This window comes from Podarcis raffonei, chromosome 4 (genome assembly GCF_027172205.1).
Source record: "Podarcis raffonei isolate rPodRaf1 chromosome 4, rPodRaf1.pri, whole genome shotgun sequence".
In the NCBI taxonomy this organism is placed as follows: domain Eukaryota; kingdom Metazoa; phylum Chordata; class Lepidosauria; order Squamata; family Lacertidae; genus Podarcis; species Podarcis raffonei.
The window spans coordinates 55,897,187-55,913,937 of NC_070605.1; the positions used below are offsets into that span (position 1 = coordinate 55,897,187).

The 16,751-nt window shown below is 39.8% G+C and overlaps 1 protein-coding gene across 2 annotated transcripts; it reads left to right on the forward strand.

The window, feature by feature from the left end:
- Positions 1–777: 777 nt before the first annotated feature.
- On the forward strand, positions 778–15,789 carry ETS2 (ETS proto-oncogene 2, transcription factor). 2 transcript variants are annotated; one of them, XM_053386733.1, is made up of 10 exons: positions 778–1,143; positions 6,424–6,495; positions 8,595–8,715; positions 9,962–10,081; positions 10,366–10,566; positions 10,768–10,851; positions 11,361–11,603; positions 12,597–12,864; positions 13,486–13,600; positions 14,240–15,789. In XM_053386733.1, the coding sequence occupies exons 2-10, from the start codon at positions 6,424–6,426 to the stop codon at positions 14,453–14,455; spliced, it is 1,440 nt and encodes a 479-aa protein (XP_053242708.1). In that variant the 5' UTR covers positions 778–1,143; the 3' UTR covers positions 14,456–15,789. The 2 variants fall into 2 exon arrangements, with proteins under 2 accessions (XP_053242708.1, XP_053242709.1); XM_053386734.1 differs by lacking the exon at positions 778–1,143 and adding an exon at positions 1,273–1,293.
- The last annotated feature ends 962 nt before the right edge of the window (positions 15,790–16,751 follow it).

Consider the following 16,751-nt stretch of genomic DNA (forward strand, 5'->3'; position numbering starts at 1 on the left):
TGTGGAGCAATATATATATATATTTTCTGTGGATCACCTCCCAGGGCCTTCTGGTGGTTCCCTCACTGCCAGAAGTGAAGTTACAGGGAACCAGGCAAAAGGCCTTCTTGGCAGTAGGGCGCTCCCATCAGACTCAGGGAGTCAAAGAACTACACAATTTTTAGAAGACATCTGAAAGCAGCCCTGTATAGGGAAGTTTTTAACGCTTGACATTTTATTATGTTTTTATATTCAGATGGAAGCTGCCCAGAGTGGCTGGGGAAACCCAGCCAGATGGGCGGGGTATAAATAATAAAATTATTATTAATAATAAGATTATAATATTTATTTATACCCTGCTTCCCCCCCCCGACAGTTTACAGATAAACTTAAGAATTATGGATTTTCTTCCTGAGCATGACAACAATAAGCTCAGGGCAAGCTCATTTCCTATTTGGGGGCTTCCACGGGCATCTGGTTAGCCCTTGCGAGAAACGGGATGCTGGACTAAGATAGGCCTTTGGTCTGATCCAAAAAGGCTCTCGTCATTGCGCTCTCGACGTGCTCGGAAAGCTTCAGTTTCAGAGAGATCAAGGGCTTTGGTCTTCCTTCGCCTTGTTCTGCGAAGTAGGCTTCTTCTGAGCCTCTCCATCCCTTCCCCCTCGAGGCTTCCCGGCGTCTCCGTCGAGGGGACGCAGGCAGCCGGGGCTGCTCTCCTGCTTGCGGCGCGGCAGCACAGCAGCAGCAGCAGCAGAGCCGAGGGGCGGATCTTCCTGCTCGCGCTCCGCCTCCCTCCCTCGGCGCCGCCCTCGCCCCGTCAAGAAGCCAGGCGTGCCCAACCCGCGCCAGCGCAACGCAGTCACTCCAGGGCCACCAGCAGCGCCGGCGGGAAGCCACCTCGAGCTCCCTCACACACACGCACACACGTCCTTCGGCGGCCTGGGAGTTTGCTTGAGAGCCTCTTCGCCCCTTTCACTCGGCCGCGGCTGCTGGTGCTTTGCCGGGAGGGTCGTCTCCTCCTCCACCTCCGGAGCCGTGTTGGGATAACGTCGCCGTGTGCTTTGTGCGCGCGCCTTCGGCTGCCGCGCAAGGATATTTTTTTGGGGGTGTCCGCAAGCAAAGGCGCTTTTTCGACGGGGCGGAGTGCGAATCTTCTTCGGCCAGGTGAGGGACCTCGAGCGAGGCCGCCGGGCGCGGCAAACACAAGCCGGGAGACGGAGGGAGGGAGAGCGAGGGAACCTGGGCTCGGGGAGGCTGGCGCGCGCGCGCGCTTCTCTGGGCTGGAGGGAGGCGCCTTCGGGCAGGCGGGCTCAGGTAACTGGCGACGGGGCGCAGGTGGGCGAGAGAGAGTGGGGGGCGGGGGCGGAGAGAAGACGGAGAGCGCCGTGCCCTTTCCCCCAGCCTTTCTGGCCAGGGATTTGTCGTGCTCTATGGGCCAGAGGCGCTAATCGGCGTTTGTGGTGGAAGAGCATCTCGCCAAGCCGGATACGGGTCTTCTGTTCCGTGTGTTTTTCTCTCTCTCTCTCTTTCTCTCACGACGGTTCTCGTCGTAGGGATGCCGGGCACATCCCGGCGGAGCGAGGGAGCAGGCGTTGCTTTGCTTAGCGAGTAACAGGTCTTTCCGCTTTCCCGGAAGCTTCTTTGAGTTCTTTCTGAACTGGGCTCTTGGGATTTCGGCCATCAGTTCTGCCTTGAAAATGCTTGTTCTGGTGTGCTTCGGGATCAAAGGCGAAAATCTCCCCGGCCCGGCAAAGCAGTTGTTTTGGCCTTATCTCGGTTTTACTAGAGCAGCTCTTCTAAAAATGCGTTGGTGTAATTTATTTTTGTTTGGATTTGTGAATGGGGTCCGTGAACTAGAATAATTCAGATCTAACTTTGCAAGTCAGTTGATCTCCATGTGATTAGAAGAAAGAGGAGAGGCGCATATAAGATGAATGATAGGAGTTTGAAAAACAACCTTTTTTAAAAAAACCCCACTTTTAGTGTGTTCTTCTTGCTTACTCTGGTAAATATTAAGTCTGGTAAATATTTGGGCTGTTAAGATCAAGTGTCACAGTATCTGTAGTTTGATCACTATTCCTTTTTTGCATAAAGTGTTGCATGCAGAAGGCTTTTACCGCATTAGTCTTCATTTCCGATATAAATGAATCTTGTAATGCTATTGACCCACGTGCTAATGACACTTAATGGATGTTTCTTTGGATATGAGCAGGATCAGAGAAGGAAATTGTTGCCCTAAAAAAATTATGTCTGTATGGGTTCCCCCCCCAAAAAAAAACAGCTAAATGTCTTGCTGCATTTTTGTGTACCTTTTGTGAGAGTGAATAGGTTGTTTGTGTGGCATATTCACATTAATACTGGTTCACTGTTGATTAGGCTTTTAAACTTTCTTGTAAGAAATTAACTTGTTTATAATGTTGCTTTGAAAAGGACAAGGGGATAAAATCATTAGTGATCTTTTATAGTTAGTATTTTTAGTATTTTAACGTTTTGGTTACTAAATGTTGACCATGAATGCATTAACTGCTTCTGGCAATCACCTACACATAAGTAAGTTTTTAGTTACCTGCTAGCTTGACCATGCGTTTATAAGGCAAATGGAAAAGTAAGGCCTAGTTTTATCCACAAAAAGTATATGCCTCAAGACTTGTTTTTTGGTATACTATGATTTGCTAGAGAGTAACAACAAGCAACAGGCTGTTTATCTCTTCACCTATTCCCCTTCCCCCTTTATAAATAATGTACCCAGAAGATATACCTATGCATACTTGTACAATTGAGCACCACGTGTTACATATGGCTTTTCTTAAACATGCTACAGTCATGGCAGTATGTATGTAACTGAAACTTCTCCAGAAAATGAATGAATGCAGGAAAATCTTGCTTAAACATCAGTAACATTTATTTATATTTTACTGGAAGAAATATCAGCTAATTAGTTGGGCAAGGGCTCTTTATATTTGTCGTTTATGTCGAAGATGCTTATTTACAGGAACCCATTTAGCTCAGGAGATTTTGGTCAATAATACCCAGTTTTAATATAAAATGCAGTTGTAGCCAGTGCTGAACCTCAGGAAACTACATAAACAAAGCTGTTTGAAAAGAAAGCTTCTCTTGAAGCTAAGAAAGCATTGCTTGTTGGAATTTGATTTTTGAAAGAACTGTCAGTGGAGCTATCAGAAAAAAATGTATTTTTGACTAGGAGGAGAGAGAGCCCATGTATGTTTGAAAACACACAGAGACCAGGAGTTCGCCCAGTATAATTAATATATAAAGTATTTCATACTTACCACATAAATTCTTTCAAGTTTAAATAGCTCATTATATAAACCTGAGGTTTTAAAATTCAGTATCAATACAGATTTCTATATGAGCAGACAACTAAAAGTGACACTAAATTAAAATGGATTTCCACTTTAATAGTCAGGGATTTTAAAGACTTGACATAAGGGAGAAAAACCTGGGCCATGTTCTTACCTTTTCATGCCAGGTGTGGAATTCTTAAGGGGGGAAAACCCTACACTAAAATTACAGCATTTTGATCTGTTGGCTGATAACCTCCTTACGCAAAGTACATGAGGTGGATACACAGTTGCATTCCTGGAAACTGATAACCAGTCTGAAAGATAAGGGTTAAACCAACTCTGTGCCAAAGCATTACTATAAAACATTTGTGTTCAATTGTGACGAACTGAACAACGCCCCATAAGCTTGCTTTTATAGCCTTCTCTTTGATCCTCTCTTGTTGAGTTAATGTACTCAGGTCTTATCACAGTTCCATCAACAGTAGTTTTAAGAGTTTTAGTCAGAGACCTCACATTATACTGTTCCTGGCACTATTAAATATAAAGTACGTTATCATTTCCCCTCACTGTAGTGCAGTCTGCTCTTCGTCTCCTTAAATCCTTTATCCCAACAATAATCAAATAGCGTGTGCATCAGTTATGTGTGGGAGCTGAATAAAGAAGCGAATTGGAGTGAAGTCTTGTTAAAACATGATGTAGGCAATTGCCGCCCCGCCCCCCAGTTTAGAACAGGGCTTGCACAGAGTGTCACTTTATTTTCTAGGTTTTTAAACACAGAATTACTATGTCATTGTATATCTAGTTATCCTAGGTTTGTGGGCTTTGCAATAAGTGGTGCTGTCCAGCATGTTGCCTGCAGAGCACGGAAGACTCTGGGTTGTTCTTTGTTAAGCCCAGCAATAGAGGTATTTTTCAAAAAAATAATGAAAGTTAAGGTGTTAAAAAAAAACCTTCATCGTTCTGCTTTAACACAAACAAACCCAGAGCTCTTCAGAACTCCACAGGAGTGTTCTACAAAAGCATCACGATTTAAAGCCTGTATTGGAGTCCTGTGGCCTATCAGAGGACACAGGCAAGGTCTGTAAGATCTATTGAAGGGCACCAGAAACTAGGCCCTATGTGAAACTGCAGAGTTTTTAAAACTTTAGAATCAAGAATACACATGACCCAACCACTTCTTAACTGTTTTAAGGTAAGAAAGAGCAAGAGAGAAACCCCTGCTCTGCTTTCATAAGAGATTATGGAAGAAAATGAATGCCTTTTACTTTCCCCACAAAAAGCCCCCGGATCTATTTGCCTGCAATTTGGCAAGCTTAATCCACTCTGGAGGAGCTCCTGTACCTGTAAATCTCATCCACTTTGGCGAAAATGAGAAAAGTTTAAAGCTATTTTTAGGTTCTCCATTATAGTGAATGGGGAAATAGAGGAGATGTCTACAGTGGTGTGTACAGTTTGCCTGTGGAAACCCCTAGTAAAATATATTTATGGTGTGAAAAGTTGATCATTAGGTAGTGCTGGGGAAGAACAGCCCAAGGGCAAGGCTCACATTTTCTCTAGAGTCTAGAGCCAAAAGTGGGGGGGTGGGGTGGGGTGGCACAGACAACACCACTGCCCAAGGCTGAGCTTGAAACATGGGTAGTTAGTCAGGGCAGCCTACTTACATTTAGTAGGACTAAGAATTAATGGAGGCTAATAAGAATTGGCTCTGGTTTTATTTCACTTCAGGCCTGTAGGTTGTATAGGCCTGATTGGATAATTGGAGCAAGTGAGTACAAAATTGGTGTTTGAGTTGGTAGGAAACTAGAGTGTACCTTTTCTAAGGCTAACAAAAATATGGAACTAGGTCCGATAAAATATATCTGTTCTAAAGTAATTGTTTTAATGAAGAGTGATGACCCTAAGGACACTTATATGGAAGTAAATTCCACTAATAGCTGGGAGATTCTCTAACCAAATGGATGCGATTAGGATGATGAGGTGCTGCTTGCTGTGTCATTACTCTCTAACAATTCTTTAGTTTTCAAATGACTATCAGTATTAAGTTCCAACAGTATTCTTTTTAGATGATCTCGTACTGTGAACAAAAAAAGGAGGGGAGATTTTAGAAAGAATTGAAAAAAGTATTAAAACCTTTTTTCTTGTTTGATCTATGTGTACGCTTACTTTTATGGATTTTTGGGAAAGCTCACTTAAGGCCATGCATACTTAAGTATTCAGCTGTTCATGATGAGTGGATGATGAATAATACCATCTTTAGATAGCAATAGCATTTTATAGTGTTTCAGTAATAATTTATAATTCAGACAGTCTATACTTTTGGCAGAAGCTGAAGGGAGTCATTCTGCATACAGAGAGATTTCATCAATAGAAATGAAGTAGAGCAAAAATGAAATATTGTGTTCACAACAATCTTGTGACATAGGTTTGGCTGAGATGCTGTTAGACCACCCATTGTGTTCATGGCTTACTGTTGATTTGAACTTGTATTTCACAGTGCCATACCAAAGTCCAGCCACTGAGCCAAAATGCCTCCCTATTTCATAATCCTTATTGTAAGTTAAATACTAGGCAGCATCAACGTAACCTTTATAGCATACATGTCAAGATGCTGTTGTAGCGATTGGTATTTTGGTGTTTGATGCCTAGTCTTCTCTCAAAGTGAGTACTTTGATGGTTGCACCCAATTGTATATAATGATCTTTAAAAATAAAAAAATGTTCTGTGTTGGTAGAACATTATGTTGTAACTTGTAAGTTAAAATAGCCAAGTCTGACATACTAATTGTTGGAGTTTTGGATTGGTCAGTGGCACACCCTCCACCCACCAAGCCATATCACATACAGCTTGGCAAATTACCCTCTTTCAAAATATTTCTGTGAGGTGGGGTGATGTTTGAAAGCTAGTTATGTAACTCTTTGGAGCTGGGACATTAAAGTTTAATTTAGTGCGGCTAGAACGTTTTAAAATAATAATTCTTGATTTGATTCTCCTATGTTCTCCCTTCTGAATGAAGGAAATTGGTGACATTCATGTATGACCTTTGTAAACTGCAGCAGATAGACTGTTCATGCATGAGCCAAAAGGGTTTTCCCCCCTGTCAACAAATAGCTCTCATATATATAATCTTTTCTCATTTTAGATGAGTGACTTTGGAATCAAGAACATGGATCAGGTAGCACCTGTGTGCAATGCATATAGAGGACTGCTCAAGGTGAGTTGTGAAAAACAAACATTTTCAGTAACACTTTAATTTTGCATGCATGAAACTATTTTTACATTTGCATATAGGCTTTCTACATTTGAAAAGAGAATAACAGAAACTGTTTTCTTATTTGCTATGCAATTTGAAAGCCAAATCCTGCCTGGTGATCTCACCAAGACAGGTGTATAAAATAAATGCACTGTTGAGATAGCCAAAATCTTAATGTGCTGGTGTCAAGTAGCATTTTTATGTACAGTTGATTGTATTTACACCCTAACTGTCCTGTAGTTTAAAAATTCAAAGTCCTCTATGAGAAGTGCTTTGTCTTTTGTTTTGGCTTACTGTGACATCAACAACTAATGTCTCTTTAAAAATTCCACTATTGATTTCTTTCAATACTGCCTGACATTCAATCCTTTGAGGGAATCGGAGACAGAATAATTTAGCAAAATGAAGCTATGTCTTAATTTAGCAATAAACTGTTCAAGGTTTTTACTTAGTTAAGACAAAAGAATATAAATGTAGGCCTTATGGAAGATGCTTGCTAACCTTTTCTTGGCTGGTAGGCCAGTCACAAACAATATTGAAGGCATATTGGTTGACTTACGTTGGCCTTCTGGGCACAGTTCCAACATTGTACAACTGTTCCTCATTTGTTCAGGATTTTTATGTGTCTATGCTTTTAACGTGCTCGTTGTGCTGTTTAGTTTCATATTCAAAACATTTTTTCAGTACAGCATGCCTTTTACTCACTCTTAATTCTGCTGCATTTTTTCCAGTGACTCAGTACAAGGGTCACTTGTTTACACAAAACACAGGAGTTTCCAGATTATGTTGAAAGTGTTGACTCAGATCTTTTATCAGTTAACATTGAAAGAATTTATGTTGTTAGAAGGCTAGACAGCTGGCTTATTATTAATCATTTCATTTGTACAGCAACTTGCTCAAGTTAAGTTCTTAAAGCTGAATTTTCTTATTGGAGTAATGTCTATATGAACAGTTTCTTTGTTCTAGACTGAATCACATTGACTAAATAAGTGTTGGGCTAAAACCAGCCAATAGAGGCACACATCTGAGAGATGTACTTTGTGCTGGCTTTTCCACCCTGTGATATGCTTTTTTGAATTTAAAAGGTGAAATCAGTAGCAATGTATTAGAGAAGTTACCCAAAACTGGCACCCAAACTTCATAGATATGCTGCTTCCCTGACCATTTGAATACAAATATATTAATAAAAGCAGTAGAGAGTCAAACACATTGTTCTTGGAAGTCTATCTTAACACCTCAACAAGCTAACCATTTTAATGATGTGAAAACATTTCAGTGAACGGCTATGTTTGTGAGTTAGTGGGTGAAAAAAATAGTGGAATGTATCAAATCTTTTATTTCAGACTTGCTTTACAATGGCTGCTACAAAGATGGTAGTGTTGTATTCTCGTGTGTGTGTGATTTTTGTTTTATCAAATAGGTGCTTATACATATTATACACAATTTAGAAGAAAGGTTAGTGTGCAGTTTCTGTATATCAGTATGCAGTTAGTGTGCATTTCATAAAACTATTCTGGTGAATAGCTTCATAAAAAGGAAGTTACTTAGGAAAGTAAATAATTATAAAACCTCAAACCTCAGATTACTGTTCAGATTTCATGTGTGTCTACCATTGTTTTCTAGAGTCTAGACCATACCTATTCCCCCCTTAATAGAATTTATAGTGCTATGTGGTCATTCAAATGCGAACAGTGCTTCATAAAATAAAGCAAATCCTTTAAAATAATACCTAAACCTTTGTTAATTCAAATTTCAGATTCTGCTTTTAAAGTGTTGCAAGGATATGCTCCATGACATTATGAATCTGAAGATGCTTTTGTAACTTCCTATTTGAACTACTGCTACAGATTTTAGTAAATCAGGAAATCCAACGTCAATCCTTTGTATGTACTTAGTCAGTTTCAAGGGAAATGATACTGACTAAGAAATGGCTGCTTAACATAGAATGGAGCTGTTAAGATTCCTGGAACAATGAGTTACATAACCATATCACATTTGCACTATAAACTTGTGCGTGTACTAAAATATCCAAACTGAACTTCTTGTATTTTCTTTTTCAGCGGCAGCCTGCATTTGATTGCTTTGAAGGTGGAAATTCTTTGTTTACTGGATACTTTCCCTCATTAAATGAAGATCAGACAGTCCAGGAAGTGCCAACAGGCCTTGATTCTATTTCTTATGGTAAATACCAGTTTAATAAATGTAACACCACTGTCATGCTAGTTAATAGAATGGAATACTCTAAAACAGGATGTGGTCCGAAGTCACCTGTATGTAAAATTAGAGAAGGCACAATCTGTGGGCATCTCCTCTTATTCATAATAGGATAGCGTTGAAGCAAAGTCATTGCTCATGTGTAGCTCCTATTAATTTGAGTACAGTGGAACCTCGACTTACATACGACTCATCTCGCGGACTTTCCAAGTTGCATCCACGGCAAACCCAGAAGTAAACACCGGGTTTGCCACGATTCGCGCGTACGTGGAAGCAGCTTCTGCCATCTGCGCATGCGCAGAAATGGCTGCTGCCGTCTGCGCATGCGCAGAAGCGCACTACTGCTGAATGCACACGTGCACAAGACGCCTCTTCTAGCGCACTGTTTTGACCAGCAGACAGACCTCCGGAACTGATTATGTCTGTAAGTAGAGGTTCCACTATAGTGCTTATGTAGGAAATGTCTTGGTAGAGTTGGGCACAGGTATACCCCTCGTAATATAAATTTAAAATTCTCAGTCCAGATTGTGCATGTGGCTCCATTAGCTTGACTAGCAAAGTACAAAGATGTGCATAGTTGTTGGAATTAATGGCAAAGCCATTACAAGCAAAGGAGCACTATGACTGCTTTCTTGGTCCTAGGCTTGAAACTGATCAGGATGCAAAGTTCATTTAGTTCTTCTGATAATGAAAGTAGTATTTTACTCTGAAAGTCACACTGGCAGGTAGCCTATCAGTAAATGAATTCAGATAGTTCGTCAGAGCCCCAGTTGCAGCAACACTGTTCTTGCCATAATAGTGCTGTACACCTGACGAAATAGTCAATAGAACATAGATAAGCGAAGTATTGTGGTTTTGAAATGATTATGACTCCGTATACCAAAGGCAAACTCTTTCTTACAAAAAGCGAGTTAAAATCATTGATAGCAATGCTGGTGATCCTGTCCTGAAGGAATGCAGAGCTAAATAACAAGTTCGGAATAATTACTATGTTTCTGCAAACAATTCTAAACACGGTTACTTTATGTTCTTTTCTAGTGTTGAAATATTGCTAGTCTCTTCTAATACTACGTCGCTGGCAACTTCTGTAAAGAATACAGTTGGGTCCAAAATCTATATTAATAACAAAGCATTGCTGCTGTTGAGAAAGAAGAAACTTAAACATTCCCCCCCTTTCCCTTTTCTAAAGTATTGCAACTCTTCTGCCTTTCAGAATCAAACAGCTGTGAATTGCCTCTCTTAACCCCATGCAGTAAGGCTGTGATGAGTCAGGCCTTAAAAGCAACTTTCAGTGGTTTCACAAAGGAACAGCGCAGACTGGGTATTCCAAATAGTAAGTACTTTATTTCTAATGCAAAAGACTACACTGATTAGCCTTAGAAAGGTAGTTTTATTATAATACCAGTAAACAAAATGAGAGTTTCTGAACTAAACTAAATGCTTGCAAATGATCTTTTGAGGATTGTAGCCTGAGCTTGGTGTAGGTTTAGTTTACTGGATGCTTCTCAAAAGAATATATGGAGAGGCGTTAGTAAAAGAGGCAGCAGCCAGTAGGCATAAGTGTGTGTCCTGCAGAGAGTTTCCTTAATGTTAATTTGTTTGTCTTGCTCCTTGCAGATCCGTGGTTATGGTCACATCATCAGGTGTGCCAGTGGCTTATCTGGGCCACCAATGAATTTAGTTTGGTAAATGTGAACTTTGAGAGGTTTGCCATGGATGGGCAAGAGTTGTGCAGACTGGGAAAGGAGCGCTTCTTGGAATTGGCACCTGATTATGTGGGTGATATTCTCTGGGAACATCTGGATCAAATGATAAAAGGTAAATAAGTCTAACCAGAGTAGTGGCATGAGCCAGGAAACATATGACAAGTTTTGTTTGGGGGCAGTGGATGGTAAACTTGCAAAAGTAAATGCTAAACTTTTTGTTAAGTGTTATACAAATGTCACATGTTGCCTTTTAACAGATGAAAGCAAATTCCCCTGTCCAAAATGTATAAACAAATACTTTTTCTATTTCCAGACAGTGAAGAAAAGCCACAAGATCAGTATATGGAAAACGCCCATCTCACTTCATCCATGCACTGGGTCAACAACAACACATTAGGTAAGTATCTTTAATTAGGCTAATTACAACAGTTAAGGAAAGCTGGAAAGACTGAATTTCCTTTTGATGTCAGTAGATAGCCAATTTCATACCTGTGCTGTACAGAGTATACACCCTGGATGAAATTGCATGTGCATATTCAGCAATCTACAGAAAGTTGCTTTATATACCTTTTACTTTCAGACGGGTGAGGGAGGTAGTCAAGTTATTTGGGGAGGGGTGTATGTTTTTTTGCCAGGAACTGGTGATAAATGGAATGGATATGCTTCAAAATGCTGATGTGTTAGGACTAGAAACTTAAAGGAAAAACCCCAATATATTTGCCTGGGGAGAGGTGAGAAGGTTATAGATGCCAGGGGAGATTGAGTTGACTAATTGTCATGTTTGGCATTTGACATTGTGCTAACAAGTGTTAGGGCCATACATGTATTGCTCTACTTGACCTCTGATACTGTTCTAGGGGAGTCTGCAATGAGTATTATAAAAACAAATGTGCATTTCCTCCCCAGGTATTAACATAGAACAAGCACAGTATTGTGCTCAGGTGCCCAGCTATCCAAAAGCCCTCAGCTATCCAAAATCCAGTCTTTTGGATGACCTATGTCAGACATCTGTTGGACCAAATGTAGTTAACCTAAAACAAGAATATCAGATGTTTCCTAAAGCACAGTTAGAAACTGTCAATGTGAACTACTGCTCCATGAACCAGGACTTCGCAAGAAACAACTTGAACTTGATGTTGGATAACTCTGGTAAGATTGCACTTCCCTATGATCCCTTGTTGTTCATAATGCTTACAGTATAGAAGATTCCGAGAAATAAACATGAATATAATACAGTTCCTAACATGTGCTCTAGCAATTATGTATTTAAAAAAACCCAAGCTTATTGTTTCTGAGTTAGCAACCCAACTTACTTCTTTATTACTCAACCACAAATCATTATTTTGAGATGCTGAGAACTCATAGTGCCTTTTGATAGGTCAACGGAGTACAGTACAATTTGTTAAAGAAAAAAAACCTGTCTTGTTAAGCTGTTGGCAACTAAGCTATAAATTTCATAAGCTTACTTACTTACTTAATTATTTCTGTGCTGCCCTTCACCTGAAGATCACAGGGCGATTTACAATATATAAACAAAAATGCATACCATAGTAACAAAGAAAAGGGGCCTCATATGATGATTACAGGGGCCAGGTTGTTTCATATGAGGAGAAGTGGTCCTTGAGGTGTTGCAGTCAATTTCAAGTGATGTGCTGATCTATTAAGTAAAACCCTTGGATTCAAAGTAGTATTCTTACTGACTACAACTGGGCAAAATTGACGGACTTAAACATAATCTGAACTACGATGGATTGCAACCTCTTTAATTTGAGTTCTTAATTGGTGGAGTGGGGCAGACTAACTGTTAAAAAGAAAAGAGATGAAACTAAGCTGCATTCTCATTGGCTTGCTGCACTGAATTAAGGACTCAGCTAGACTGGCAAAGGAAAATGCGATTGATATGCGTTGTATATGCGATATAACATTGTGCCACCTGTTTTCTCTGTTTTAATTTACAACGCATTTAACTGAAACACTTATTTGATATGTCTCGATCCAGCCTAAGATTGCAGTTTTGAGCCTGTATTCTCAGCCTCATCCATTCAAACCTGGGTGTTCCTATCATTTCCATTTTTTAGCTGCGATACTAATACAAAGAAAAACTTGAGTGAACCCAAACTTTTGACTTTTCCATACTTTCAGGTAAACCTAAAGAGCATGACTCAAGTGACAGTGGCACAGAAAGTTATGAAGGCTCAGATTCATTGCTGCAGTCTTGGAACAGCCAGTCCTCGTTGGTGGATGTCCAGCGTGTGCCATCTTATGAGAGTTTTGATGATGACTGCAGCCAGTCCTTGTGTCTGAACAAACCCACAATGTCCTTTAAAGACTACATTCAAGAAAGGAGTGACCCTGTGGAGCAAGGGAAACCAGTTATACCAGCAGCAATTCTAGCTGGGTTTACAGGCAAGTACTACAATATTTTCCTTGACCTTTTTTGTTTTTTGCCTCTGGGGCTTTTCTGCCCCTTCACCGATTGCATAATGCCCCGTGGGGGTGCGTTTTTATTTAGGTGAAATGACAACAGAGGTAGCCATTACAAATGTAACTGGAGCAATATCGGACTACCGTCAAAATAAAGATTAATTAAAGCCACTATTTGTACACTTTTCTGTGTGTATGAAAGCTAAATGACAGCAGAATTCAACAATTCTTTTGTGCCCAGTGCAAGTTCTTTTCTGAAATCCATGTTTCAGATGAAATTCAATTGTTGGGGCGGATTTCAGAGTGAAACATAAGGGATACTGCAAAGTATAGCCAACAGTTTGGAGAGCAGGAAGCTTCCTTCAAGTTGCTGCCATGAATTTTTTAAGATTGGGAATCCAGATCTACTGTAAGAAAATCCTGTTAACTACAGCTGTATATTTTATTTTTTCTGATTCAACTTCTGGTGTCATATTTACCTTTACCCAGGAAGACTTTAGTTATACTAAGCAATTATACTAAAATCCTGAGTGCTAGTCTCTTTAACACATTAATTTATGTATGACAGTATACAATAATTTTATCTTATCTTGGTATTAACAGGTAGTGGACCGATACAATTGTGGCAGTTCCTTTTAGAGCTTCTAACTGACAAATCGTGTCAGTCATTCATTAGCTGGACTGGAGATGGATGGGAGTTTAAATTAACAGATCCAGATGAGGTTAGTAGTTCAGTTGTCATGAATAGAAATTGTTTGGCGCCTACTCTTAGGTGGAGTTATGAGGAAGGACAGCCTGTACTCTGCACCTTAATATAAGCAGTATTAACTAGATGTATAAAACTTGTTTCCCATGTATAGTTTGTTGGCCAGCTTGCTTTTTTTTTTAAAGACATACGGTAACTCTGAACCAGGATAGGAACATTATATGAGAATGAGAGAATGAATGAATTCTATTAGGTATCAAGTGGTTGCTTCATGATTTAAATTATTTCAGTTATAAAAATGCTGCAGCAAAGTTAATTTGTTGAAGCTTTTCACTTCAGATATACTCATAATTCTCATAATTCAAGTGTGACTTGGAAGTATTTCATTATTTAAAACCTCCTTTTTTTGTAACTCTCTAGATGCCCTAGATGTCTTTAGCTATTCATTAAGCTTTTAAGGATTAGGCATTTCATTCCACCTTTCCCTTTTGAACTTGTTGTTCCTAGTATGCTCCAGTTAACTTGGCCTTGTGGATGTGCTAGTGTTTAAAGAACATGGCATTTGGAATAATCTAAATGACTCCATTCCTAAAATCCAGATTTTCAGCGGTTGCCTTGAATATTAATAACTCTTACCACATTTTTCTCCTTTAAGGTTGCACGGCGATGGGGCAGAAGGAAAAACAAGCCCAAAATGAACTATGAGAAGCTGAGCCGCGGCCTCCGCTATTACTATGACAAGAACATCATACACAAGACTTCAGGGAAGCGCTACGTATACCGTTTTGTATGTGACCTACATAATCTGTTGGGCTATACAGCAGAGGAGCTGCATGCAATGCTAGGAGTGCAGCCAGACACAGAAGACTGAGCGTTGCAATTTTCTGTAGCATTGATGGAAGAATGCAACAACGCATGAACTGTGAACTGGGACCTCCTGCACCAGTCATTAGTTTTACCTTCTGGCTGTTTGGAGTGGGGCGCTGTAAAAGACCTTAAAAGAAGTGATTTTGTGAACCAGGTGAAGTCCAAGGAAAGAGAAATGGCCGTATTTGGGGGCACCATGGCTTCAGATATTGATGTGTCCAACCTTTTGAGCAGCAACGAGTGAGGTCAACACAGTTCCCAGCTGTAACTTGGAAGATACGAAAGTACTCCAGGGTTTAGAGTTCTGGTTATTTATACCACCATATAATTAAGGGTGTTACCCATACCAAAGGCTGATAGCCACCAGAATTTCTAGCTTGAACAAACCCTAAAATAACAACCTTGCAGATGTTATATGTCATGACGTGTGATTTAAGAGAGGGAAGGTTAGGCATCCTTTATTTAAGTCTGGGTACTGAGTTGAATTTGCATTGGGCGTTCTTGCCAAAGCAGCACATGTGCCCTCCGCAAATAAACTGTAGTCTCAGAGCCAGGTGGAGCAGTGGCAGAGAGTCCTCACAAAGAGGGAGGAAATATGTACCATTTCAAAGTCTGCAATTTGTGTTTGTATATAAGCACGTTCATAATGATTCTCTGGCAATTTAATGCTCCTATTTAACATATTGTATATTGTAATTTAAGCTCATATAAGCATCTGAAAGAGGAGGAAAGTTAAGGTTTCATTTCAGAACAGCAGCACTTAAGCATCGTGGAACAAGTATTTAATCTACTGAAGGAGTTGATAAATCACATAGGCACATGTTGAGTGCCTTTTTTGTGCAAGGAGAATAATTCATGGCTGGCTGAAAAACACTTTGAGCATTTTTTTTGCAAGAGACTAATAATATAGCCTGGGACATAAAAGGCCCAATTTGCCTTTTATTCTAACTGAAATTGAAAATGTTAATATTGTTTTCAAATATATTTATTAATGGCATATCTCTTTTATGCATGTCCTTTTGGAAACAATTTATATGTATAGTCCTTACTTTTTTTCTTCAGTTGGCCATTCCCCAACCTTTGCCCTCACCCTTCATGAACTATCCTGATTAAAATATGAATTCTATTTTTGGAAATAATTCTGACTCCTTTTAAGCAGTTAGGAGAAAGTTATATGTAGCAGCTATTTTTACTGCCAAAAACAAAAATGCTTCACTGGAAAAAAATGGTTTGTAAATGAAAAATATTGTAAAAGAAAAGTATTTTTTATCTTGAGAATGATGTAAATTTAAATGTACAGTCTGATGTTTAAAATGTTATTAAAACCTCTTGTACGAATATTAACAGTTGTGTTTATGCGCTTATGAATTCTTAACAGTAATTTTGAAACTTACCAGCAATTCAATAAGTACATATCTAAGTGTCTAATAAGTCCTGGGGGTTGACACAGGGGGCAATACTCTCCATCATATCAGTGTCCATCAAGATTTGAATGCAAACGTATTGCGGAGAAGCAGCTCCATCTCCTGCAAGGTTGACAATCTTTCAGCAGAAGCAATAAATACCCATATGCATACATTACTTAGCTAGATCTCATGTCTCTATCAAATTGAATGGCGTGAATTGTGTATGTGCCAACAAGACATGCTCCTGAAGAACACGATCACAATAGCTGATAAAACTGCATATACTCTATAGTGCTTGCCTTCAATGGTGGAACTTTTCAAGTTCTTGATTTGGACTCCAAAAACCACACACACCCTGGAGTGGTTTTCTAATTAGTATGGGGTTTTTGAAATACTGTGAAATTCTGCTGTGAGTCATGTAAAACAGGCCCAAATGGAGGCATTTGCTACAAATGTACATGCAAACACAGCTGGAAAATATTTGGGATCTTTTCTGTGTGTGTAAATACAATCCTGTTTACAGATGCATCCAATATCTCTACTTCCCACAAGAAGAGCTTTCCAACACTCCCTCTTAAAGGGTGACTTTAAGGGATAACTTAATACGGTGCTAATTTTGTTAGTGTTTACAACAGAAAACAGAAAACAAGCATCCCCCCCAAACCTGACCCAATCAGATGCCCTGGAGGTCGCATCTTTATGTCTGGATTGATGCTTTCATCTTTCCATGGATATACAGGCCTACTGCTTAGTAGCTAGTTCTGCCCCCCATCGCCCCAACTCACATGCCAGGCATGTGACTGGCATAATACTGGAGGGGGAGATGTACATCCTCATAAATTGAAAGAATTCAGATTGTAATTCAGTGCATGTGTTACTTTTATGAAGGAGTCC

Excerpts from the sequence above, each read along its gene's own strand:
- ETS2 (XM_053386733.1), top strand. The coding sequence starts at position 6,424 with ATGAGTGACTTTGGAATCAAGAACATGGATCAGGTAGCACCTGTGTGC. Across the intron at positions 6,496-8,594 it reads CATATAGAGGACTGCTCAAG|CGGCAGCCTGCATTTGATTG; the intron begins GTGAGTTGTGAA and ends TTTCTTTTTCAG. Across the intron at positions 12,865-13,485 it reads CTAGCTGGGTTTACAGGCAA|TGGACCGATACAATTGTGGC; the intron begins GTACTACAATAT and ends ATTAACAGGTAG.